The sequence below is a fragment of the Rutidosis leptorrhynchoides genome, chromosome 2 (assembly GCF_046630445.1).
Source record: "Rutidosis leptorrhynchoides isolate AG116_Rl617_1_P2 chromosome 2, CSIRO_AGI_Rlap_v1, whole genome shotgun sequence".
Lineage (NCBI taxonomy): Eukaryota > Viridiplantae > Streptophyta > Magnoliopsida > Asterales > Asteraceae > Rutidosis > Rutidosis leptorrhynchoides.
In genome coordinates this window covers 434,581,875-434,601,523 of record NC_092334.1, presented here as the reverse complement: position 1 = coordinate 434,601,523, position 19,649 = coordinate 434,581,875, and the positions used below count along the sequence as shown (strand labels likewise).

The following is a 19,649-nucleotide window of genomic DNA, read 5'->3' as shown; positions in this document are numbered from 1 at the left end:
AAATACAGGTCAATGACATTGACCTGTTGTGAAATTACATGTTGGTAACTCTTTTAAAAGATCTAGGGGTCAAAGATTTAGGGCCTGTTGATTTGTATTGTGATAATCAAGCTGCAAACCCTGTTTTCCACGCAAGAACAAAGCATATTGAAGTCAATTGTCACTATGTTCGAGATCAGCTTAAATCTGGGAATATTAAAACGCAATACGTATCTACCAAGTCTCAGCTTGCTAATGTTTTTACCAAGATTATTCCGTCTGATCAACATCATCATCTTCTTCGCAAGTTGGGAGTTGCAGAAATCTCCAACTCACAACTTGAGGGGGAGTATAAAGCGGATAAAAGTCCAGGGGTCAAAGTTGTAAATAAGTTGAAGAGTTCATAATGAATGAGTCGATACTTGAGGGACTATTGTGTAATTTATTTATTTTAGGTTGTTAATAAAGCAGAGTGCTATTACTAAAGATAAACCTTGGGTAATGATTGGGGACTTTAATGTCACAAGGAATCTAAATGAACATACTGCTAGTGGCTCTTGTTTGACAGATGATATGCATGAGTTTAATGATTGTATTAACCAAATTGAGGTGGAGGATATTGGGAGCTCTGGTTTTCACTATACTTGGACCAAATCATTGAAGAATCCAAATTGTGGTGTATTAAAAAAGTTAGACATAATTTTAGTTAATGAAGCATTTATGAATAGGTTTCCACAAGCAAATGGTAGATTTATGCCATACCTAATTTTTGATCACAACCCTGCAATATTAGAGATTACTTCTGGTGTAGTAAAACAAAATAGATCTTTTAGGTTTATAAACTATATTGCTCATAAAGAGGATTTTTTTGGAAACTGTTGAAAAGGTTTGGGCAAATGATGTGCCAGGATATGCAATGTACCAAGTTGTGAAGAAAATGAAAAATCTCAAAGGTAGTTTAAAAAGATTGAATTGGAAGAATGTTGATTTACATCTTAAGGTTAAGCAGGTTAAAGAGGAATTAAAGGAAATTCAAAAGCAGGTTGATATGAATCCTTTTGATAGGGTTTGGAGGGAGTCTGCAAAAATCACTCTTGAAAAATATGAAAGTGCTAAGACTGATGGATTGAGATTGTTGCAGCAGAAGGCTAAGATTGATTGGCTTAAAGATGCAGATAAAAATACAAAATATTTCCATAGCATTATTAAAAGTAGAGCTCACAAAAGTAGGGTTAATAGTATCTGTGATGAAGATGGGAATAGGGTTTATGATGATCAGGTTGCTGTACAGTGTGTTAAACACTTTGAGAAATTTTTGGGTGAATCTGTGGCTGTAACCCCTGTAGATCTAGGCATTTTCACCAAAAAGGTTCCTGTTCATATTGCTGACAGAATGGTAGAGCTGGTGACAAATAGTGAAATTAAGGGGGCTATTTTTGACATAGATATTAATAAAGCTTCTGGGCCAGATGGGTACACATCATGTTTTTTTAGGAAAGCTTAGAGCATTATTGGAAATGATGTGTGTGCAGCTGTCAAGGAATTTTTTAGGTCTGGAAAGCTTCTTGGTGAAATCAATGCTACACTTATTGCATTAATTCCTAAAGTTGACACTCCTAATAAAGTGTCAGACTTTAGACCCATTGCATGTTGTAACGTGCTATATAAGTGTATTAGTAAGATTCTGACAAATAGAATTAAGGAGGGGTTGGATTTGGTGGTTGGTCATAATCAAACAGCTTTTATCCATGGTAGGAGTATTCAGGATAATATTATAGTTACTCAAGAGCTTTTGAAGGGTTATAATAGAGCTAGTGGTCTAAGCAGATGTGCTATGAAGATAGATATTCAAAAAGCATATGATACTGTGAGTTGGCAATTCCTGGAGCAGATCTTGATTAACTTTAGATTTCATGAAAGAATGATTAAGTGGATTATGGTATGTGTGACAACCACATCTTTTTCTGTGTGTGTGAGTGGAGGTGTTCATAGATTTTTTTAAGGGAGGTAGGGGTTTAAGACAAGGAGATCCTATTTCTCCTTATCTTTTTACCCTAGTGATGGAGGTTTTTAGTCTTAGTTTGGCTGATAAGATTAAAAAGTCTCCACAATTTAAGTACCATCATGGGTGTAAAAATATGGAGTTGACACATATAAGCTTTGCAGACGACTTTCTAGTTTTGTGTCATGGTGATGAATATTCGTCAAGGTGATTAAGGATTCCATTCATAGTTTTAGCCAAATGTCTGGTTTATATCCTAACTTTAGTAAAAGTACTCTGTTTTTTGGTAATGTGAACTATGGGACTAGATTGAAAATCATGCAGATTATGCCTTTCCCTATTGGTAAATTACCTATGAGATACTTGGGAATTCCATTGTTAGCTAAAAAGTTGAGTGTTAGTGACTGAAAAAGCCTGATTGATAAGGTCAAAGTCAAAGTCAACAACTAGAAAAATAGAAAACTTTCATATGCTGGGAGGCTGTTGCTAGTTAACTCTGTTTTAAGCTCAATGCATGTTTATTGGGCTTCTGTGTTTATTCTTCCTGATGCAGTCATCCATGACATTGAAAAATTGTTAAAGGGTTTCTTGTGGTGTCAGGAGGATAGTGCTAGAGGGAAAGAAAAGGCGGCATGGAAATTTGTGTGTACACCTAAGGATCAGGGTGGTCTAGGGTTAAAGCCAATGAAGGAGTGGAATGAGGTTCTTATTTTAAAGCAGTTATGGAAGATTGTTGAAAGAAAGGAATCCTTATGGTATAAATGGGTGAATACTGTTAAACTAAAAGGAAGAAGTATTTGGGGCATACAAAGTGACTATAAAGACAGCTGGAATTGGGGTCAATTACTGAAATTGAGAGAGAAAATTAGAGAGCATGTTCATTATTGTGTTGGTAATGGACAGCAGACCTCATTTTGGTATGATAAATGAGATGTTAATGGGCCTATGCAGTTGATAATTCCCAGAAGGGAAAGATATAGGTCTGGGATTAATGATCATATTTCTGTGCATGATTTCAAGCAGACTTATGGAGATCATTGGTCTAATGAGTGGAGGACCAAGTACCCTATGGTTAATCACATTCAAATTCCTGTTATCAATAATAATGTTGATATGGTTAAATGGGTTACTAATGATAATATTAGGGTTGAATATTCAACCAAACAAGTCTGGAGGGATTTAAGAGCTAATGGTAGTTTCAAAGATTGGTATCATGTTGTATGGTTCAAACAACTTGTACCTAAAGATGCCTTCATTTTGTGGTTGGTGATATGTGATAGGCTACCAACTCAAGAAAGAATAAGTAAGTGGAAGCCTTCATTTAACTCCTTGTGCCCTTTATGTGGAAGGATCCCTGATTCAATTGATCATCTCTTCTTTGAGTGTTGCTATTCCAGGAATGTATGGAAGATTATGAAGTCAATGATTCTGTTTCAGGGTTTGACTTGTAAAATTGGTGATATTATCACAAGTATGTCCAATTACCCTTTTAAAAATCAAATCTGGAGTGTAATTACAAGGCTTGTAATTGCTGCAGCAGTTTACTATATTTGGCAAGAAAGGAATAAGAGGTTATTCAAGGGAGAAAAGAAGAATGAAAAGGATTTAGCTGAGTTAGCTATTGATTTTATCCGGGTCAAACTTTTGACTCTGAAAGTCAAACAGTCCAAAAATATTCATAAGGCTGAGGAGATTTGGGAAATTAAGTGGAAATGATTGTTGTGGATGTTTGCAAGGGTGTAGTGGCTTAGTGTTAGCGTGTCGTGAAAGATGAGACAGCTTGATCTAAGTTGCTTTATGTTTGGGTCCATAATGGGTTTATGGTGCCTTGTTTGTTAGGGTTATTTTTCTTGGTTTTTGATTTGTTTGTATTGGGTTAGGCTATCCTCTGCCTTGTTCTGTTTATTGTTTAATAACATTTTCTTTGCCCAAAAAAAAAAAAAAAAAAAAAAAAAAAAAGAATCAGATTAGGTTAAATACGGTGTTCATTGTACAGTTTAAGCTAATTGAATGAGAATGTAAATGTTTTCTCTCAAATTGTTCATACATTCATACTCAAAATTCACCATTGTAAACGTTTTCAGAGATTAATTGAGCAAGTGAGTGTTAGATTTTAAATTTTGTCTTTGTAGATGCTGTGTAAGATTCAGTGGTCTACTGAATTAGTCTGTATATATGTATATCAACTTAATGAGATGATATAACCTTTTTTATTATATAGAATCTGTTTGTTTACATGTGTATGTTATGCTATAACCTGAATACTAAGATCATGTGTTGTTGTTGTTGTTGTTGTTGTTGTTGTTGTTGTTGTTACAATACATTTGAAATTTAAGTGCAACGGGGATAAAGAGGCAAAAATTATAGCAGTCGTTATAAGAGGATTCATTGCGGCTAGTAAACTGGTACAGACTACAGAGACTCTCCACGTAATATTGTTTATTCTAAATTACATATATATATTTAATCTCCGAAGATGCAGCCGAACGTGATTTCTTATAGCTAGTATACGAACATTCACCAGGAAACATTTGCAGAAAAAAGTAACAACAATGTAGTAATAAAATATTACAAATACATGACACTATTTGACAGTTGGATTGACTAATTTCAGACCCCAGCCGACGTCCTCACAACGTCGAACATGAGGGACTACAGCACCAGTATCAGCCCAGCTTCTCGTTTTGCAATCCAAATCCATAGGAAAATGGAAACACGGCTCACTTGACATAGCATGTGTGCAAGCTGGATTCTGGGTTGTTCCGTTCTTCGGGTGGTACAAGATCCACGGGTTCAACCCGCCCAGACCCTGAGCCACATAGCCAAAAGTTGAAAAAGAGCTCGTGATTAACTTATCACTCAAACTCAGTAAGTACATTTCTGCTAATGCTTTCCTTTCGTGCAACTTATTCTCGGTTTGTTGTACTTCTTCATGGCTCGGTTGAAATACTTGAATAATTTCCCCGGTTAATGTTGCATGTTCCCAATACATGTCTCGTATTTTGTCAGAGTAACCCGAGCTCAAAGAAGTTATCATTACGGCTTTTGACTTTTGATTTCTAGGTGAAGTGTTAAAAGATACATTCGTGTTGATTTTTGGAATTAGGTTATTGTTTAAAGAGCAAGTAAGTACTAGATCTAGAACATACTTAAAGTGACCAACCCACGGGTCGAAAACTCTGACCTGGATCCCGATCCGTTCATCCGCTTGTGCTAAATAAGAATTATAGTACCTCGTTACAAGTCCCCAAACAGGATTTGTGGGTAAGAGTATATACCTGCCTAAAAAGTGAAAAACTGTATCTTTTTCGGGAAAAAGGGAATGTAGTTCTTGTTTGTATGTATCCATCAAGAAAAAAGACGGGGCGCTGTAAAAATTAGATTTTAGGATTACCCACGAAAATTTTTGAATAAAGTTATGTTCTTGATCACAAAAGAAGAGTTTATCATGATTATCATAATCATGAATCTGATGAAGATAAAGAAACGGTGATGATGTTGATGTTTTTTTCATTTTTAACATATTGCCAAAACATTCAGGCGAGTTTTGATCATAAGTTTGAAGTCGACCGATTAATGGGAAATCGGGAGGAAGCAACCAAGAAGATTCTGGAAACGGTTCGCAAAAGAGATCATCCAAATTATCCCCACGGTCAACAAGTAGAACGCGATCTGATAATAAAGCGTACAAAAAAGTGGACACCAAACTTAAAAGTCGATTCCCGAGCCCACTGAATGGGACCCAGATAAGATATTTACAATCCGAGGTTTCTTTTGTACTGCTACCGAACCATAGTTTTGATACGGTTGTGTTGTAGGATTTTGTGTAGAGTCCACAACTTTTGTGAAGAGCTTCGTATCTTCTTAACTTAGAAATAAGATAAGATGAAGGTTTGTATGGTGATTGTTTACGGTATGATGATACTTGGTACCTACTGAGGCATGAATGTTTGTCGAACTGACTAGAAAACAGGCCGTCGTTAAGTAGCTTCTCATCATGCTCGATGCTAGAAAAATGTAGATTATGTTCGTGCTCAGTAACAGAAGAATGTGAATAATGTTCGTGCTCAATGACCGAAGGATGTTGATTGTATTTGTGCTCAGTAACTGAAGAAGAATGTGGATTCTGTTCGTGCTTAGTAACTGAAGAATAATGTGGATTCTGTTCGTGCTCCATAACTGAAGAATGTTGATTTTGTTCGTGCTCCATAACAAAAGAATGGGGTTTCTGTTCGTGCTCCATAACAAAAGAACGCGGTTTCTGTTCGTGCTCGACAACAAAAGAACGCGGTTTTTGTTCGTGCTCAATAAATGAAGAATGTGGGTTCTGTTCATGCTCCATAACTAAAGAACGTGGTTTTTGTTTGTGCTCGACAACAAAAGAATGTGGTTTCTGTTCGTGCATAATATCTGAAGAACGTGGTTTTTGTTCGTGCTCAACAACTGAAGAAGAACGTGGTTTTTGTTCGTGCTCAACAACCGAATAATATGGTTTATGCTCATGCTCAATAACGGAAGAATGTACTTTTTGTCCGTGTTCCATAAGTGAAGATTGTAATTTCTCCATTACTGACGCCATAGAATCCTCTTCATGACCTAACTCTAGCACACGAAAAAGTGTAAATAAGAAATTATATTACAGTAAATATATTTGAGTATGCTGTTAGGATTTATACTTCATATATAAGTATTTACTGTATGTATGCAAGTGTTAAACATTTTTTCTGTAAATAAGAAAATATGTAAGTATTTATAGTGTCTCCAAAATAACTTAATTCCGTCTGCAGCACTTAGAAGCATATTTCTACGTCTTCGAGATTGCAGACAGAATAAGACATTATTTTATCTTATGTTTTCAGAAAAAGAAACAGTATGCAGTACAAATGTCTTTGGACATGCAGACATAAGACATAATAAGATCTGCAGACTGAAAAACAAACACCATCTTTATGTTTTTCGGATAGTGTTTCATGCACGGTGAAAAATCATGTATATTATAAGTTATAGTAAATTTTGACTTTTGTTTTTATCATTCTCCTTTGAAGGTTTTATGAAATGTGTTACCTGTAGGAGGGGGGGCTATGTCAAGAACCTTAGCATGGGCTCCTGACCAAAGGCTCAAATTCACTGCAAAATTCCTAAAAATAACAGACACAAAAAACCAAGCAAAAAATCCCATAAAAGAAACAATTATAATCCCAGTTAGTGTTGACTGATTTAATTCGAATTTTGTATGTTGATCGCGTGATACACTCTGGTTTTCATCCGAAACATTGGATAGATCACTTGAATTCTTATGCAATCTTCTCATATCGGTTACAGACAGAACGATGCAAAATGACAGTAGAAAATGTTTACTGATATCAATCAGAATGTGGTATTGTTTTTTGATGCAAATAGTTGAATTTGATCGAATGTATGTTTGTGTTTTTTTAAAGATTCAATTGGTTTTTGTTAAGTTAAGAGTTATGGGTTGATATTGCACTGTTTAAATAGGTAGCACATTGTACATCTTGATCATAAATTCATAACAATTTCTGTGATATGTTTAATTGTTTAATTTATGTTAGATTATATTTTAATCTAACGCGAAAGAAAAATGTTTTGGTCAGAAAAAAAGGAGTCAAAACTAAGTCTAGAATTAATTAAAAGTTTAGGTAGTACATTAATAAACTGATGAGTATTTGACCCATTTGATATGATTTTGTCTCAAGTTAAAACTGATCAGTTTAAGTTTATGTAGTACAGTAATAAAAATTGCTTAACTAAATTGATATATTTGAAAACTTAAGAAATATAGGGCCCAAAATTAAGACTATAATAATTGATCAAAATTGCTTACTAGTAAAGTAATTAACAAATTTTTTCAATGTGTTGTACTTAGTTCACAAGTGTTTAATTTTATTGTTAAGAAGATAAGATATCTTTAAATTATTACTCCAAATTTCCTTTCAAAACAAACTATCAAATCAGCATTACGTCAACATTTCTTCAAACTTTCTTTCATAGCCGATGAGAACTGAGCCATTGTCATCCATAACATTTTTCTTTTAAAGGTCTGTGACCTTGTATGTTATTTAATTATACAAATGTATAAATATTAAAGTTAAAAGTACAACTAATATATTCAATAAACTTTGTTTTCAAATGTATCAAGAAATGCATGGTGAAGTGAGGAAGGGGATGAGGACAAAGTGAGGACACCACAATGCCATTAGTGTCTTTGAGGGCGATGGTGAGGAACCACTTGAGGGCGAATCAGATGTCAATGCTCTAAGCACGTACTGTGTCATTTGGTTACCATTTCTTAAAAAAAATTGAGACGGGGAGTCAGGCTAGTTTTCCAATATGGAAAGAGATATGGGAGTACCGTCACAAGATGGTGTAGTAGTGTTTGACATCATGATATTCTCATAAAATATTGAGGGTTCAAGTTTCACTAGTATCACATTTTGAGGTGGCAAAAAATTTTTTTGAAAACAATCACCGAATAACACGGTTAAGCTGCGTAAAATTATTTGCACTCCCATAACTTGAATAGCGAAAGCCACTCGTTCTGTTTACTTGTTTGTCAATAAACTGCTTTGATTAGTTTTATTATATGTATTGAAGTTTTGATTGAAATTGTATTACACACAATGCAAGCAATTTTAATTATTTATACACTCTATAAGCTTGTGATTAGATGGATATAATATATTTCTAAACACATAACTCACATTCTATCTATTACAAAATTAAATGTAAATTAATTTTACTAGAGGAAACTAAAACTAATAATAACTAACATTATCATTTGCCAATATTTTTTCGAAAAGGCATATAATATTTAAAAACCTGTCTAAGGAGCTAGGAAAAAAATTACATTGTGATTTATATGGTGTTGTACAAGTTTGATTGTGTATAAGGGAATCACAAAGAAAAATTATCATTGTAAAAAGTTATGTGACCCACAATAGAAACTAATAAAAAATGAATATATAAGAGGTGAAAGAACTTTTCGTTATAAAGATGAAAAACTCATCAGTTACAACCAAGAGATTGTTGACAAGCAATTGTCCATTTCTCTTACAATTTTAATGAGTTGAAAGAGGTTATACATTGCTGCCGTAGTCATCTACTCCATAGTACATAATCACGTATCACGCTACTAATCATTAAACAAAACTTAACAAGTGAACTCAAGTACAACTTATATAGTGGTTGAAGTTCCGTCCAAGTTCCACTCTGGGAACATCGAGATCCGGTGTTCCACCATTACACTCCGATGTTCCCACCGACGTTCCACTCAGCGTTCTATGTCAAATTCTCTATATTGGCGGTAATTCAACGTTCCGAGCATTTTAATTGTATTTTATTTTATTTTTCATTCATTTTCCTTATTGATACTCATGAACACTGAGCGAACCACTCACCTTTTCACTCAGGTTTCCTCCGTAGCTTCAACTTCAAGCTGAACATCAAAATTCAACGTTACCACATGTTATCTTACATTTTGCTTGTAGAGAAACCCATCGAATGATATGCGACCAAATCTTCTATAAGTTGACTTGATATAAATAGAATTTGATAACACTGCCCATTTGACCAGTACTTATATCACTCCCCATCTTACCAGTACTTGCATCTTTCAATTTCATCATCTCCACATCATACAAATCAATCTTTATATAGCATAAGTTCAGCTTAGCTACAAACTTTTCCCTTAGAACTTATAATCTAAAAGTTAATATTCAATTTCAAGTCTCTTTAAACTTTGTAAATTTATTACTTACATTCATATCTCCTTGTGCTACTTTTTAGGCATACAAACAACCATACCCAAAACCTCCAACTTGATACTTATTACATGATATTATGTTAGTATGTAATTTCACTAATGTTTGCTTAGGAACTGTTTATGAGTTGCTACAAGCTAAATAGATTATACACAATAGCAATTTGCATAGCCACTAGAATCGGAAAAAAAACGAAGCTATGTTTTAACATTTGGATTAACCAATTTCAAACCATGGCTCCGATCCTCACAGTGTCGAACATGAGGAACTACCAAACCAGTATCGGTCCGGATCCTCTGTTTGCAATCAAAATATGGAGGATAATGAAAGCATGGCTCATTCGATATAGCACGTACGCAAGCTGGATTCTGTGTTTTTCCTTTTTTAGGTTTGTACAAGATCCAAGGTTTCAAACCTCCAATACTTTGAGCCACATAACCGAAAGTTGACCCTGAGCTCGTGATCAACTTATCGCACAAACTCAATAAGTACATTTCCGCCCATGCTTTCATGTCATGTATCTTATTGCCTTTTAGTTGCTGTTGTTCTTGGCTCGGTTGAAAAACTTTAATAACTTCACCGCTCAACGTTGAATGTTTCATGTACATTTCTCTTATTTTCGCAGAGAAAAACGAGCTTAATGAAGTTAAAAGAACCGCTTTTTGACTTCTGATTTCCGTTTTTGAATGTTTTAGGGATTCATTCGGGTTGATTTTTGGAAGCAAGTTATTGTTTACCGAGCACGTAAGTATTAGATCAAGAAAATAGTTTAAGTAATGATCCGAATTGTGAAGAACTCTGACTTGGATCCCGATTCGTTCATCCGCTCGTGCTAAATGAGAATTATAATATTTCGTTATAAGTCCCCAAACGGGATTCGAGGGGAAGAGTAAATACGTCCCTAAAAAGTGAAAAACTGTTTCTTTATCCGGAAACAGTGAATGTAATTCTTGTTCGAACGATGGCATCAAGAAAAGAGACGGGGCGAAGTATTGATTAGATTTCATGATGACCCACGAAACATTTTGAAGAAAGGTTTGATGTTGATCACAAAAGAAGAGCTTATCGTGATTGTTATAAGAATGAGTCAGATGAAGATAAACATACAGTGATGATGTTGATGATGATGATTTATTCGACATCTTCAACATATTACCAAAACATTCAGGAGACTGCTGATTAAATCTCTTGATTTGATCGAATAACGGGAAGTTTTGAGGAAGAATCCAGGAAGATTCCGGAAACGGTTCACAGAAAAGGTCAACTAAGTCAACTCCACGACCAACAAGTAGTACGCGATCTGTTAACATAGCATACAAAAAAGCTGACACTAAACTCATAATTCGGTTCCCGAGCCCACTGAACAATTCCAAGACCAGATATTTACAATCCGAGACTTTGGTCCGCTTACCAGACTTTAGTTTTGCTACGGTTCGGTTGTAGGACTTTGTGTAGGGTCCACAACGTTTGTGAAGAGCTTCGTATCTTCTTAACTTAGATATAAGATAAGAAGAAGGTTTGTACGGCAATACTTTACGATATGATGTAATTTGTTGTTTACTGAGGCACGAATCTGCAACAAACTTGCTCGAAATGAGGCCGTTAAGTAGCTTATTGACATCATGTTTGATACCTGAAGAATGGAGCCTCTTTTTGTGCTTCACGAATGATGGCAACGGATCGTCTTCTCGACCTAAATCTAGTTACATATAAAAAAGTGCTGTAAATAAATATTATTAACACAAAAAAAAAAAAAAAAAAAAAAAAAAAAAAAAAATTCAACTTTAAAGTTACACTGCACGATTTCGACAAACAGCTATACATTATACATTTTGGGAAAACATTTGATCAAATGCTTAAACGAAAAGACTTATGCTTGAAATGCATCAATAATTTGACCTTAATTATTTTACCAAATACTAGTAAACACTAAGGTGTAATTTGTTTTTCGGTCTACAGTTAATATGTCTTATGTCTGCGCGCCTGCAGACGTTTTTACTGCAGACTTTGTTATTCTGAAGACATAAGATAAAATAATTGTCTTATTCTGTTTGTAAACTCGCAGACTTTGTTATTGTGAGTTAAGGAAAACTAAATTATTAGAACACAGTGAACCTAACAATCATTAATAGTTCATGGTCAAAGATTAACATTGCATCCTCTAAACTAAGCAAAATTAACACTAATACGCTCTAATTACTACCATACCTTGTACTTAACTCTTCACAATTGTATACATTCAATTTTATAAACAACAAAAAAAAAAAAAAAAAAAAAAAAAAAAAAAAATGCAAGTGTATATATATGTATGTCCGTATATACAACAACAAAACCCAATTCCACTCATATGGTGTATATGCGTACGTATGTGTGTATATATATACCTTTAGGTGGTGAGACATCAAGAACACTGACGTCAGCAACATCAGTCCGGATGCTGCTGTTTACTGCAAAATCTATAAATTTACAGAAGTTAAAAACAAAACAGAAAATCATCAAACGACATGGGATTCACACATAACTGCACACTGCTGTACGTATATTTATGTATGTATATATACCTCTAGGTGGGGACACATCAAGTACCCTAGCGTCAGCATCATCAAACCAAATACTGCTATTTACAGCAAAATCTTTAAAATTTACAGAATTTAATAGCAAAATTGAAAGAACAAGCAAACAAACAATAAAACCCCTAACTGGATTCACTCTTAATAGCAAATTGTACAAATTGATAAGATTACTCATTGAGCTGTCGGTGAGATGAATGATTGCCCGAAACCAAAATGTGTAATCAAGCAACTATTAATATCTTAATAAAGGGGCCCAGAATTAAGTCAAAATTTTGATTTTGATTCAAGTTTTAGTAGTACAGTGAAAACTAGTGTAGTACAGAGTAATTTCCTACTGTAATAATTTTGGACATTGGTGATGATTGTTTGGTCAAATCGAGAAGATTTTATCACTGGTTAATTAATGATTATTTCAAGTTTAAGTAATGTCGGAATATACAAATTAGAGTAAACGGAGTCATCACTCCGCCACCATTAAAAAAATACGGAGTAACTTATCAAGCCACCATTAAAAAAATACGGAGTAACTTATCAACACATTATTTTTATATTGATAGTGTTGTAATCCCTCAAATCCAATAATTTGCTTGAAATTTAACGGATCAATAAGAGCGTGACATGTGGCGTGACAATCACATTGATTGAAAGAAAAATTAAAAAAAAATTTTAAAAAAAAATTTTTAATTTTTTTTATTTGAAATTTTTTTTTTGAAATTTAATTTTTTTTAAAAAATTTAGCATGTCAAATCCAATCACATGTGATTGTAAAACTCAATCACATGTGATTGTAAAACACAATCACATATGATTCTGCATATCAAATCCAATCACATGTGATTGAAAAAAAATTCAAATTCTTTTTTTCAAAAAAAATTTTCAATCGGAAACAAACTTTAATTTTGTGATTTGATCAAGCTAACGTTTCGTGATCATATCTTCAAAATTTCAGACTTTAATTCGGTGATTTGATTAAGTTTTGATCAAAAACTTGGTGTTTAAATGTTTTAACACAAACTTACTGAAATTCGTCATTTTACTAAAAATAGAAAAAAAAAATCAATCACATGTGATTGGATTTGATATGCAAAATCACATGTGATTGGATTTGATATGCAAAATCACATGTGATTGAGTTTTACAATCACATGTGATTGGCATGCAGAATCACGTGTGCTTTACTGGATGTCAAATCCAATCATATATGATTGGAAAAAAAATTAATTTTTTTTAAATAAATTTTTTTAATTTTTTTCAATCACATGTGATTATCGCGCCACGTGTCGCACTCTGATTGATCCTTGGATCTCAACTTAAAAATTAGTTTCATTTGAATATTCATTTATATTGATAATTTAAAATCACACTTAAATGGTTTAATTTATATGTAAATCATTTAATCACATGAAAATTAAATTATGTACCCCTCAATCTCAATTCTATTGTCCACATTTAAATTAATTGCACACTTTCATATATGTAAAAGAATAATATGATAAAATTTTGTGTAATACATATAAGCAGTGGCTAAACTAGGAAATTTTTTCACCGGGGTAAAAAAAAATTTAAAACCATAGTAATTTTTTGGACAAAATATGGAGGTTTTGGACAAAAAAATATAGACAAATTATGGAGGTTTTTGGACAAAATTTGAAGATTTTTAGGCAAAATTTGAAGGTTTTGTGACAAAAGTTGAAGAATTTTGACAAAATTTAAAGGTTTTGGGGGGAAAAATGTAGGCTTTGGGGGGGAAAAATTCCACCGGAGACAAAGTCGAAAAATCCAAAATTTTTACACTGAAAAGTGTAAATCCACTAGGCGCGGACGCCCCACCCTGTCCCAAATAGGTTCAACCCTACATATAAGACAATTAAAAAGTGAAGGGTAAAAAATAGAAAGTTTACAAAATTAGATGTGAGTGTTACTTTTTTCAAAAATTGTATATTTTTATTTGGAGACAAAAAATTTAAGACAGAAAGAGTAATTATTAACTTTAAATTATTATGGTGAATGAGAAAATTTTGCCCATTCTAGAGTATACAATAAATTTATTTCAATATAAAAGTAAAAGTATCACAAGAAAATAAAATAATATTGTAACTTTTTTTCTTCGAAAAACAAGAATTTAAATTAGTAGATTCAAAGGATTAAAATTGATGCAGCCTCAAGAAGTCTGCTTGCAACAACATACAACTCCAACACATACAATTAAATCTAAGTTAGTGATGACTTAACTGCAGCTTAAAGACAAAATTGAATTTTAAACGGACTTTAAAACCTATAAAAATTTGATTCAACCATTTTCATAGCGTCTCATCTTATTATTATTATTATTATTATTATTATTATTATTATTATTATTATTATTATTATTATTATTCTTTATTTTTGTTTATTTATTTATCTTTTTTTTTTGTCGGAGGTCCTCAAGCAATCTCTTTACCCTGGAGTAGAGAGAGGGATGATTTCTCTTCCAGTGAGTAGAAATTTTTTTCTCGACTCGTGGTTAGAGAAACGACTTATCTTTTATTCTAGGGTATAGGAAGTATTGTCTACATCTCAACTCACTCATACCTCGCATGTGCGGGATTGAATGTTGTTGTAACAACATTGCACACCAATACAAACTAATACAAAACCAATTGAAAACTAGCGAATAATCTTTGGACCAAAAGAACATTGAATCAAACTACTGAGCTCAGCTACCAATGAACTAAACCACCATTGTACAAAACCAACCAAACACCTTAGAGCCAACATCACCGATGAGATCTAAAAACATACTACCCCAAACTTTGAACAACTGAAACAACAACCCACTGCATAACTTTGAATAATTGAAACAACTACCTACTGTTCTGTCTTCTTAGGACTCAATTTGAAACCAACACTTAAACTAACCACCATTGTAACAGAGTCTGACAACCAAACAAACTACCCAATGAAGAGCTCAAACCACCCAAAGTCAACCAACTACGTATCAAACTCCACCAAAACAACCAAAATCCCGAAGAACCACCTGATGAATTCTTTAATAATTCTTTAATTCCTTAATTCATACTTCCATTGGTACAATGCCAACATATTCTTGTGTTTATTTATATCTACTTTAAAAGAAGCAGGCCATCTATTAGATACAAAACTCCATCTTCAGTTCAGCAAACACATACAACACCACTTGCTACAATCATCTGCACAACAGTTATTGTGCACTCAAACAATCAAAATCAATGCAGCACACACATACCACAAGCTAAAAGAAGGTCAACTTTTTCAAGAAGCAAGTGCACAAATCACACGTGACTTTTTAATTCCTTCGTGCAAAGAATAACAAATAATATAGACAAACAATTATTAGAGTTAATTTGTACATAACCCCAAGGGGTAGCTTAATGGTTACACTATGGTGTATTGCCTTTCAAAAAGCAAAAAAATTTAATTTGAACAGTTAACAAAGACAATGAAGATGAAACAACAAAGAAAAGGGTCAAAAAGCTGATGGATCACATGTGCTCTACTTTTACCAGATCCAAATGAACCTGAATGTTTGAATATGCCCGTAGATCATCATCATCTAATGCTAAGATATTTCTAGGCGTTCGGGTGAAGTGATTATGAATCTGATTTTGTTATAAGAATCCATGAAGAGTCTAACAAATATGAAAAACAAAACGTAAATAAAAAAAATAAAAAAAAAAGATGCAAAGCATGATTTCTTCTGTATTCACCGCATGTGCAGAATGAGGGGAAACCAAATTTGCAGCTAAAACAACAAAACAAAACATTTAACATCGTACGCCTACAGATATGAAAACATATGTGTGATCTCACAAACTGACAAACACACATCGAATATACATTTTAACTTTCCCTCAATAATCAGTTTGAATATTTAACTCATTATCAAATCAAAATTGAAACCCTAACCTGTGATTGCAGTCCTTGGTGAATCTAAAGCTTAAATTTAGGTCAAACTTCGAATTAGACGATCATTCCTTTGCATAATTATTTTTAAGTGACGATTTCATAATTATTCCGATCGTTTTGTGTTGACGGTGAAAACTTGAGAAGAAACTAACGACATATGGTTTTGTGTGGACGATTAAAGCACGAGATGACAAGATATGCACCGGCATTAATACCCAAATTCATAGCAGTCGTTCTTTTTGAAGGAGGGGTAATGGTGGAATTATATGCCTGAATGGGGACAACAGTGATATGTTGGATGGCCGTATAATACACTGGCTCGGTTAGCTTAAGAATTAAGTCCTAAGTAAACAACTATAAATTCTGACCGAATAATCCCTGTAGAACATTAAGCCCGATTAATCCATAAGTAAACCGGCCCTTAGGTTCCTCAATAACAGTATAAAAAGACTTTGATATAATCTTCACAAATTTATCTTTGATTGCATACTTTCAATCCACCTCAAAAGTCAGAACCTTTTTGTAAACCTTGAAAGTTAACATTGAAGTTCAAGTCTCTAAAAACTCTGAAAACTTATTACCTCCCCAAAATATCTCATTGTGCCAATATTTCGACATACGAACAACGAAACCCAAAACCTTAACTTGCAATTTCAAACTTCAATACTCAAAAGATGTCACCTTTGTTTATGTTTCTCTTTTTGTCTTGCAATTTCATTCTCCAAAAACTCTAGAATTGTATCCGTAACATGATTCGGAGCACAACCAGAATCCACCATTATCTTCAAAAACTTATGAGCTTCTTTCAATCGACCCGCTTTACCATTAACTTCAATAAGCGTATTATAAGTCACAACATCAGGGTTTATTCCACTCTTCTTCATCTGTTCAAAAACCTTATTCACCTCATCAAATTTTCCACCTTTTCCCAACACATTAATCAAACTATTATACATCACTAAATCAAGAAACCCGCCCACCGTTAGTTTCCTCAAAACTGTGCCAGCTAGATCCGCCCGACCCATTTTGCCCAATGCTTGAATAATCACATTGAAAGTTGCCACGTCAGCAGTACTAACTTTATCGCCCATTTCAGAAAGAACTCCATAAGCCTCATTCAAATACCCCTTCTTCACTAACGAACTCATTAACGAATTATAAGTGTAATTAACAGGATCAACACCCAAATCAGTAAAAATCTCGAATAATTTGCAGGCTAAGCTTAGCTTTCCTTTGGTTAAATATACAGATAAATAGGTATTCATCATATTAATATCAAACGAATCTGCACCTTTTTCTTGAACTCGTTTTCCTCTTGTTGGACGCAGTAGCTGACTTTGTGACTTAGATTCTTTAGCCAAGTGATCCATGTAAGGCGAAGTTGACCACGGGTCAACTCTTTCTTCGCGTTTACAATTCGAATCAGTTGTACTAAATAAACTCATGATATCTTCAAAATCACCTTTCGAAGGAAACATAGGAGTTAAATCTTTTACTCTACTCTGTGGCTTTTTCATTAACGCTTCCATATTAGCTTTCCATTCAAGAACATTCGACATCAAATCACTATTTTTAATACGACCCAAAAGTCTATCAGTCAAATCTTTTCGGCTTTCTTTGTTAATCGCTACCAAAAGATGAGTTATTGTAACTAAATCAACAACAAAGCCTCTACCTTTCATTTCTTCAACCAAATCCAAACCTTCTTGAACCATTCCCTCTTTACAAATATGAAATATAACAATCGAATACGTAATCCCATCAACAAGTTGACCTTTCTTCTTTAACTCTTTAAACAACTCGTACGCACCTTGACCTCTTCTATTTCTAAACAACCCATCGATCAATATATTGTACGTGCAACAAGTAGCCCTAACACCATCATCTACCATTTTCTCAAACAATTCACACGCTTCGTTAACTTTACGTGATTTTAAAAAACCATCCATAACAGAATTATACACAATAGTATCCGGACGAAAACCATTGTGTTGCATTTCACTAAATATTTTAACAGCATCATGCATTCTGTAACATTTACAACATCCTTGTATAATTATCCGATACGAGAAACCATCCGGTTCATGACCCGAGCTTTTTAACTCGTCCCAAACTATAAGTGCATCGTTCACTTTTCCATTTGAACAAAGACCATGAATCAAACTATTGTAAGTACACAAATCGGGACTAATCGTGCTCGATTCTTTCATCTCGTTAAAAAGATTCAATGCAGTTTTCATCTCTCCCCAATTACCGAACGCGTGAATACACACATTATACCCCCACAAATCCACCGGAAAACGCTTCTTTACTCTTAACTTATCAAATACACTTCTAAATTCCGCCTGCATACCCTTTTTTCGTAATGCCAATAGCAACTCATTACAAACACCAACATCAACAAAGCTATCATTTTCACTTGAATCCAACACTTTAAAGAATGCAAGCATAGCCATACTTATACGATCGCTACGAAGAAGTGCGACAACAACAGAATTATAAACATTAACATCTAATTTATCTAATATATTATCCACATGATCCAATACTTCTAAAGCAGAATCAAAATTACCAAACTTGATAAAAGAATCAAGTATAAATCTAAAAGTTGATGAATCAAGAACCACCCCTTCTCGATTCATACTAACAAGAATCTCTAAAATGTCATTTTTATAAATTATAGGGTTTATACATAAGGTTTTAAGCATCTGCGCATAAATGCACGCCGAGTGTTTGTATAAATGCCTGAGAGAAAGCCACTTGAAAAAATCAAATCTTTTCGATATATCGAGCGAGTTTCGTTTAAGAATTTCAATAATAACTGATTCAGATAATGAAATTGAAGTTAATTCATGATTAAGGTTACGAGTACCTCCGGGTTCGGAGAGTGATTTGGCTATGGATGCTGTTACAAAAATGGAAACCAGTTTTGAGGGTGACGAATTGGGTTGTGCTATTGTGGATTTGGTTCGAACTTGTAAAAATTGGATTAGGATTTTGTTGAGGGTGGTTGTTGCTGTTCGTCTTCCATGGATCATTGCAGCTAATAGCTTCTACCTACAGTAAGGCGACACAAAACTACTTTCAATAAAGGCCACCACTGTCAATCACTACATGCTTACATAATTCTTCAAAACTAGTTTTCGAGTAATCGCTTCGCATCAGAGTTCGGTTTTCAATATATTTTATTGCGTTTAGTTTGTAAAATTATTTCGTAGCTGACGATGACATCGATGAAGCGCAACTCGAGTCGAACTAAAAGGTATAACCCGTGAAAGATTTAAATGTTATTTTAAATTAAGAATATATGTGAATCTCCGCGTTTCGCTACGAAATTGTCGACTTTTAAAAATTTAACGAAAAATCAATGTGTATGAAAAGTATCCCAAATAT

General features: G+C 33.8%; 4 protein-coding genes across 4 annotated transcripts; 1 reads left to right on the top strand and 3 right to left on the bottom strand.

The window, feature by feature from the left end:
• The first annotated feature begins 2,491 nt into the window (after window positions 1–2,491).
• On the top strand, window positions 2,492–3,697 carry LOC139889230 (uncharacterized). Its single transcript, XM_071872193.1, has 2 exons — window positions 2,492–2,857; window positions 2,933–3,697. The coding sequence occupies exons 1-2, from the start codon at window positions 2,492–2,494 to the stop codon at window positions 3,695–3,697; spliced, it is 1,131 nt and encodes a 376-aa protein (XP_071728294.1).
• Window positions 3,698–4,565: 868 nt separating this feature from the next.
• Window positions 4,566–7,292, bottom strand: LOC139889229 (galactoside 2-alpha-L-fucosyltransferase-like). The gene is made up of 2 exons (XM_071872192.1): window positions 7,046–7,292; window positions 4,566–6,583 (listed from the first exon to the last, which is right to left on the bottom strand). The coding sequence occupies exons 1-2, from the start codon at window positions 7,290–7,292 to the stop codon at window positions 4,566–4,568; spliced, it is 2,265 nt and encodes a 754-aa protein (XP_071728293.1).
• Window positions 7,293–9,083: 1,791 nt separating this feature from the next.
• On the bottom strand, window positions 9,084–12,516 carry LOC139892410 (galactoside 2-alpha-L-fucosyltransferase-like). The gene is made up of 3 exons (XM_071875474.1): window positions 12,321–12,516; window positions 12,144–12,215; window positions 9,084–11,458 (listed from the first exon to the last, which is right to left on the bottom strand). Exons 1-3 carry the CDS (start codon window positions 12,505–12,507, stop codon window positions 9,957–9,959), a joined length of 1,761 nt encoding a protein of 586 aa, XP_071731575.1. The 5' UTR covers window positions 12,508–12,516; the 3' UTR covers window positions 9,084–9,956.
• Window positions 12,517–15,195: 2,679 nt separating this feature from the next.
• Window positions 15,196–19,305, bottom strand: LOC139892409 (pentatricopeptide repeat-containing protein At4g01570). The gene is made up of 2 exons (XM_071875472.1): window positions 16,257–19,305; window positions 15,196–15,520 (listed from the first exon to the last, which is right to left on the bottom strand). The coding sequence occupies exon 1, from the start codon at window positions 19,292–19,294 to the stop codon at window positions 16,934–16,936; it is 2,361 nt and encodes a 786-aa protein (XP_071731573.1). The 5' UTR covers window positions 19,295–19,305; the 3' UTR covers window positions 15,196–15,520; window positions 16,257–16,933.
• Window positions 19,306–19,649: the final 344 nt, after the last annotated feature.

Excerpts from the sequence above, each read along its gene's own strand:
- LOC139892409 (XM_071875472.1), bottom strand. The coding sequence starts at position 19,294 with ATGATCCATGGAAGACGAACAGCAACAACCACCCTCAACAAAATCCTA.
- LOC139889230 (XM_071872193.1), top strand. The coding sequence starts at position 2,492 with ATGCATGTTTATTGGGCTTCTGTGTTTATTCTTCCTGATGCAGTCATC. Across the intron at positions 2,858-2,932 it reads GAGAGAAAATTAGAGAGCAT|TTGATAATTCCCAGAAGGGA; the intron begins GTTCATTATTGT and ends GGGCCTATGCAG.
- LOC139892410 (XM_071875474.1), bottom strand. The coding sequence starts at position 12,507 with ATGAGTAATCTTATCAATTTGTACAATTTGCTATTAAGAGTGAATCCA. Across the intron at positions 12,216-12,320 it reads TGATGTGTCCCCACCTAGAG|ATTTTGCAGTAAACAGCAGC; the intron begins GTATATATACAT and ends GTAAATTTATAG. Across the intron at positions 11,459-12,143 it reads TGATGTCTCACCACCTAAAG|ATTTAGGTCGAGAAGACGAT; the intron begins GTATATATATAC and ends ATATGTAACTAG.
- LOC139889229 (XM_071872192.1), bottom strand. The coding sequence starts at position 7,292 with ATGAGAAGATTGCATAAGAATTCAAGTGATCTATCCAATGTTTCGGAT. Across the intron at positions 6,584-7,045 it reads CATAGCCCCCCCTCCTACAG|AGTTAGGTCATGAAGAGGAT; the intron begins GTAACACATTTC and ends TTCGTGTGCTAG.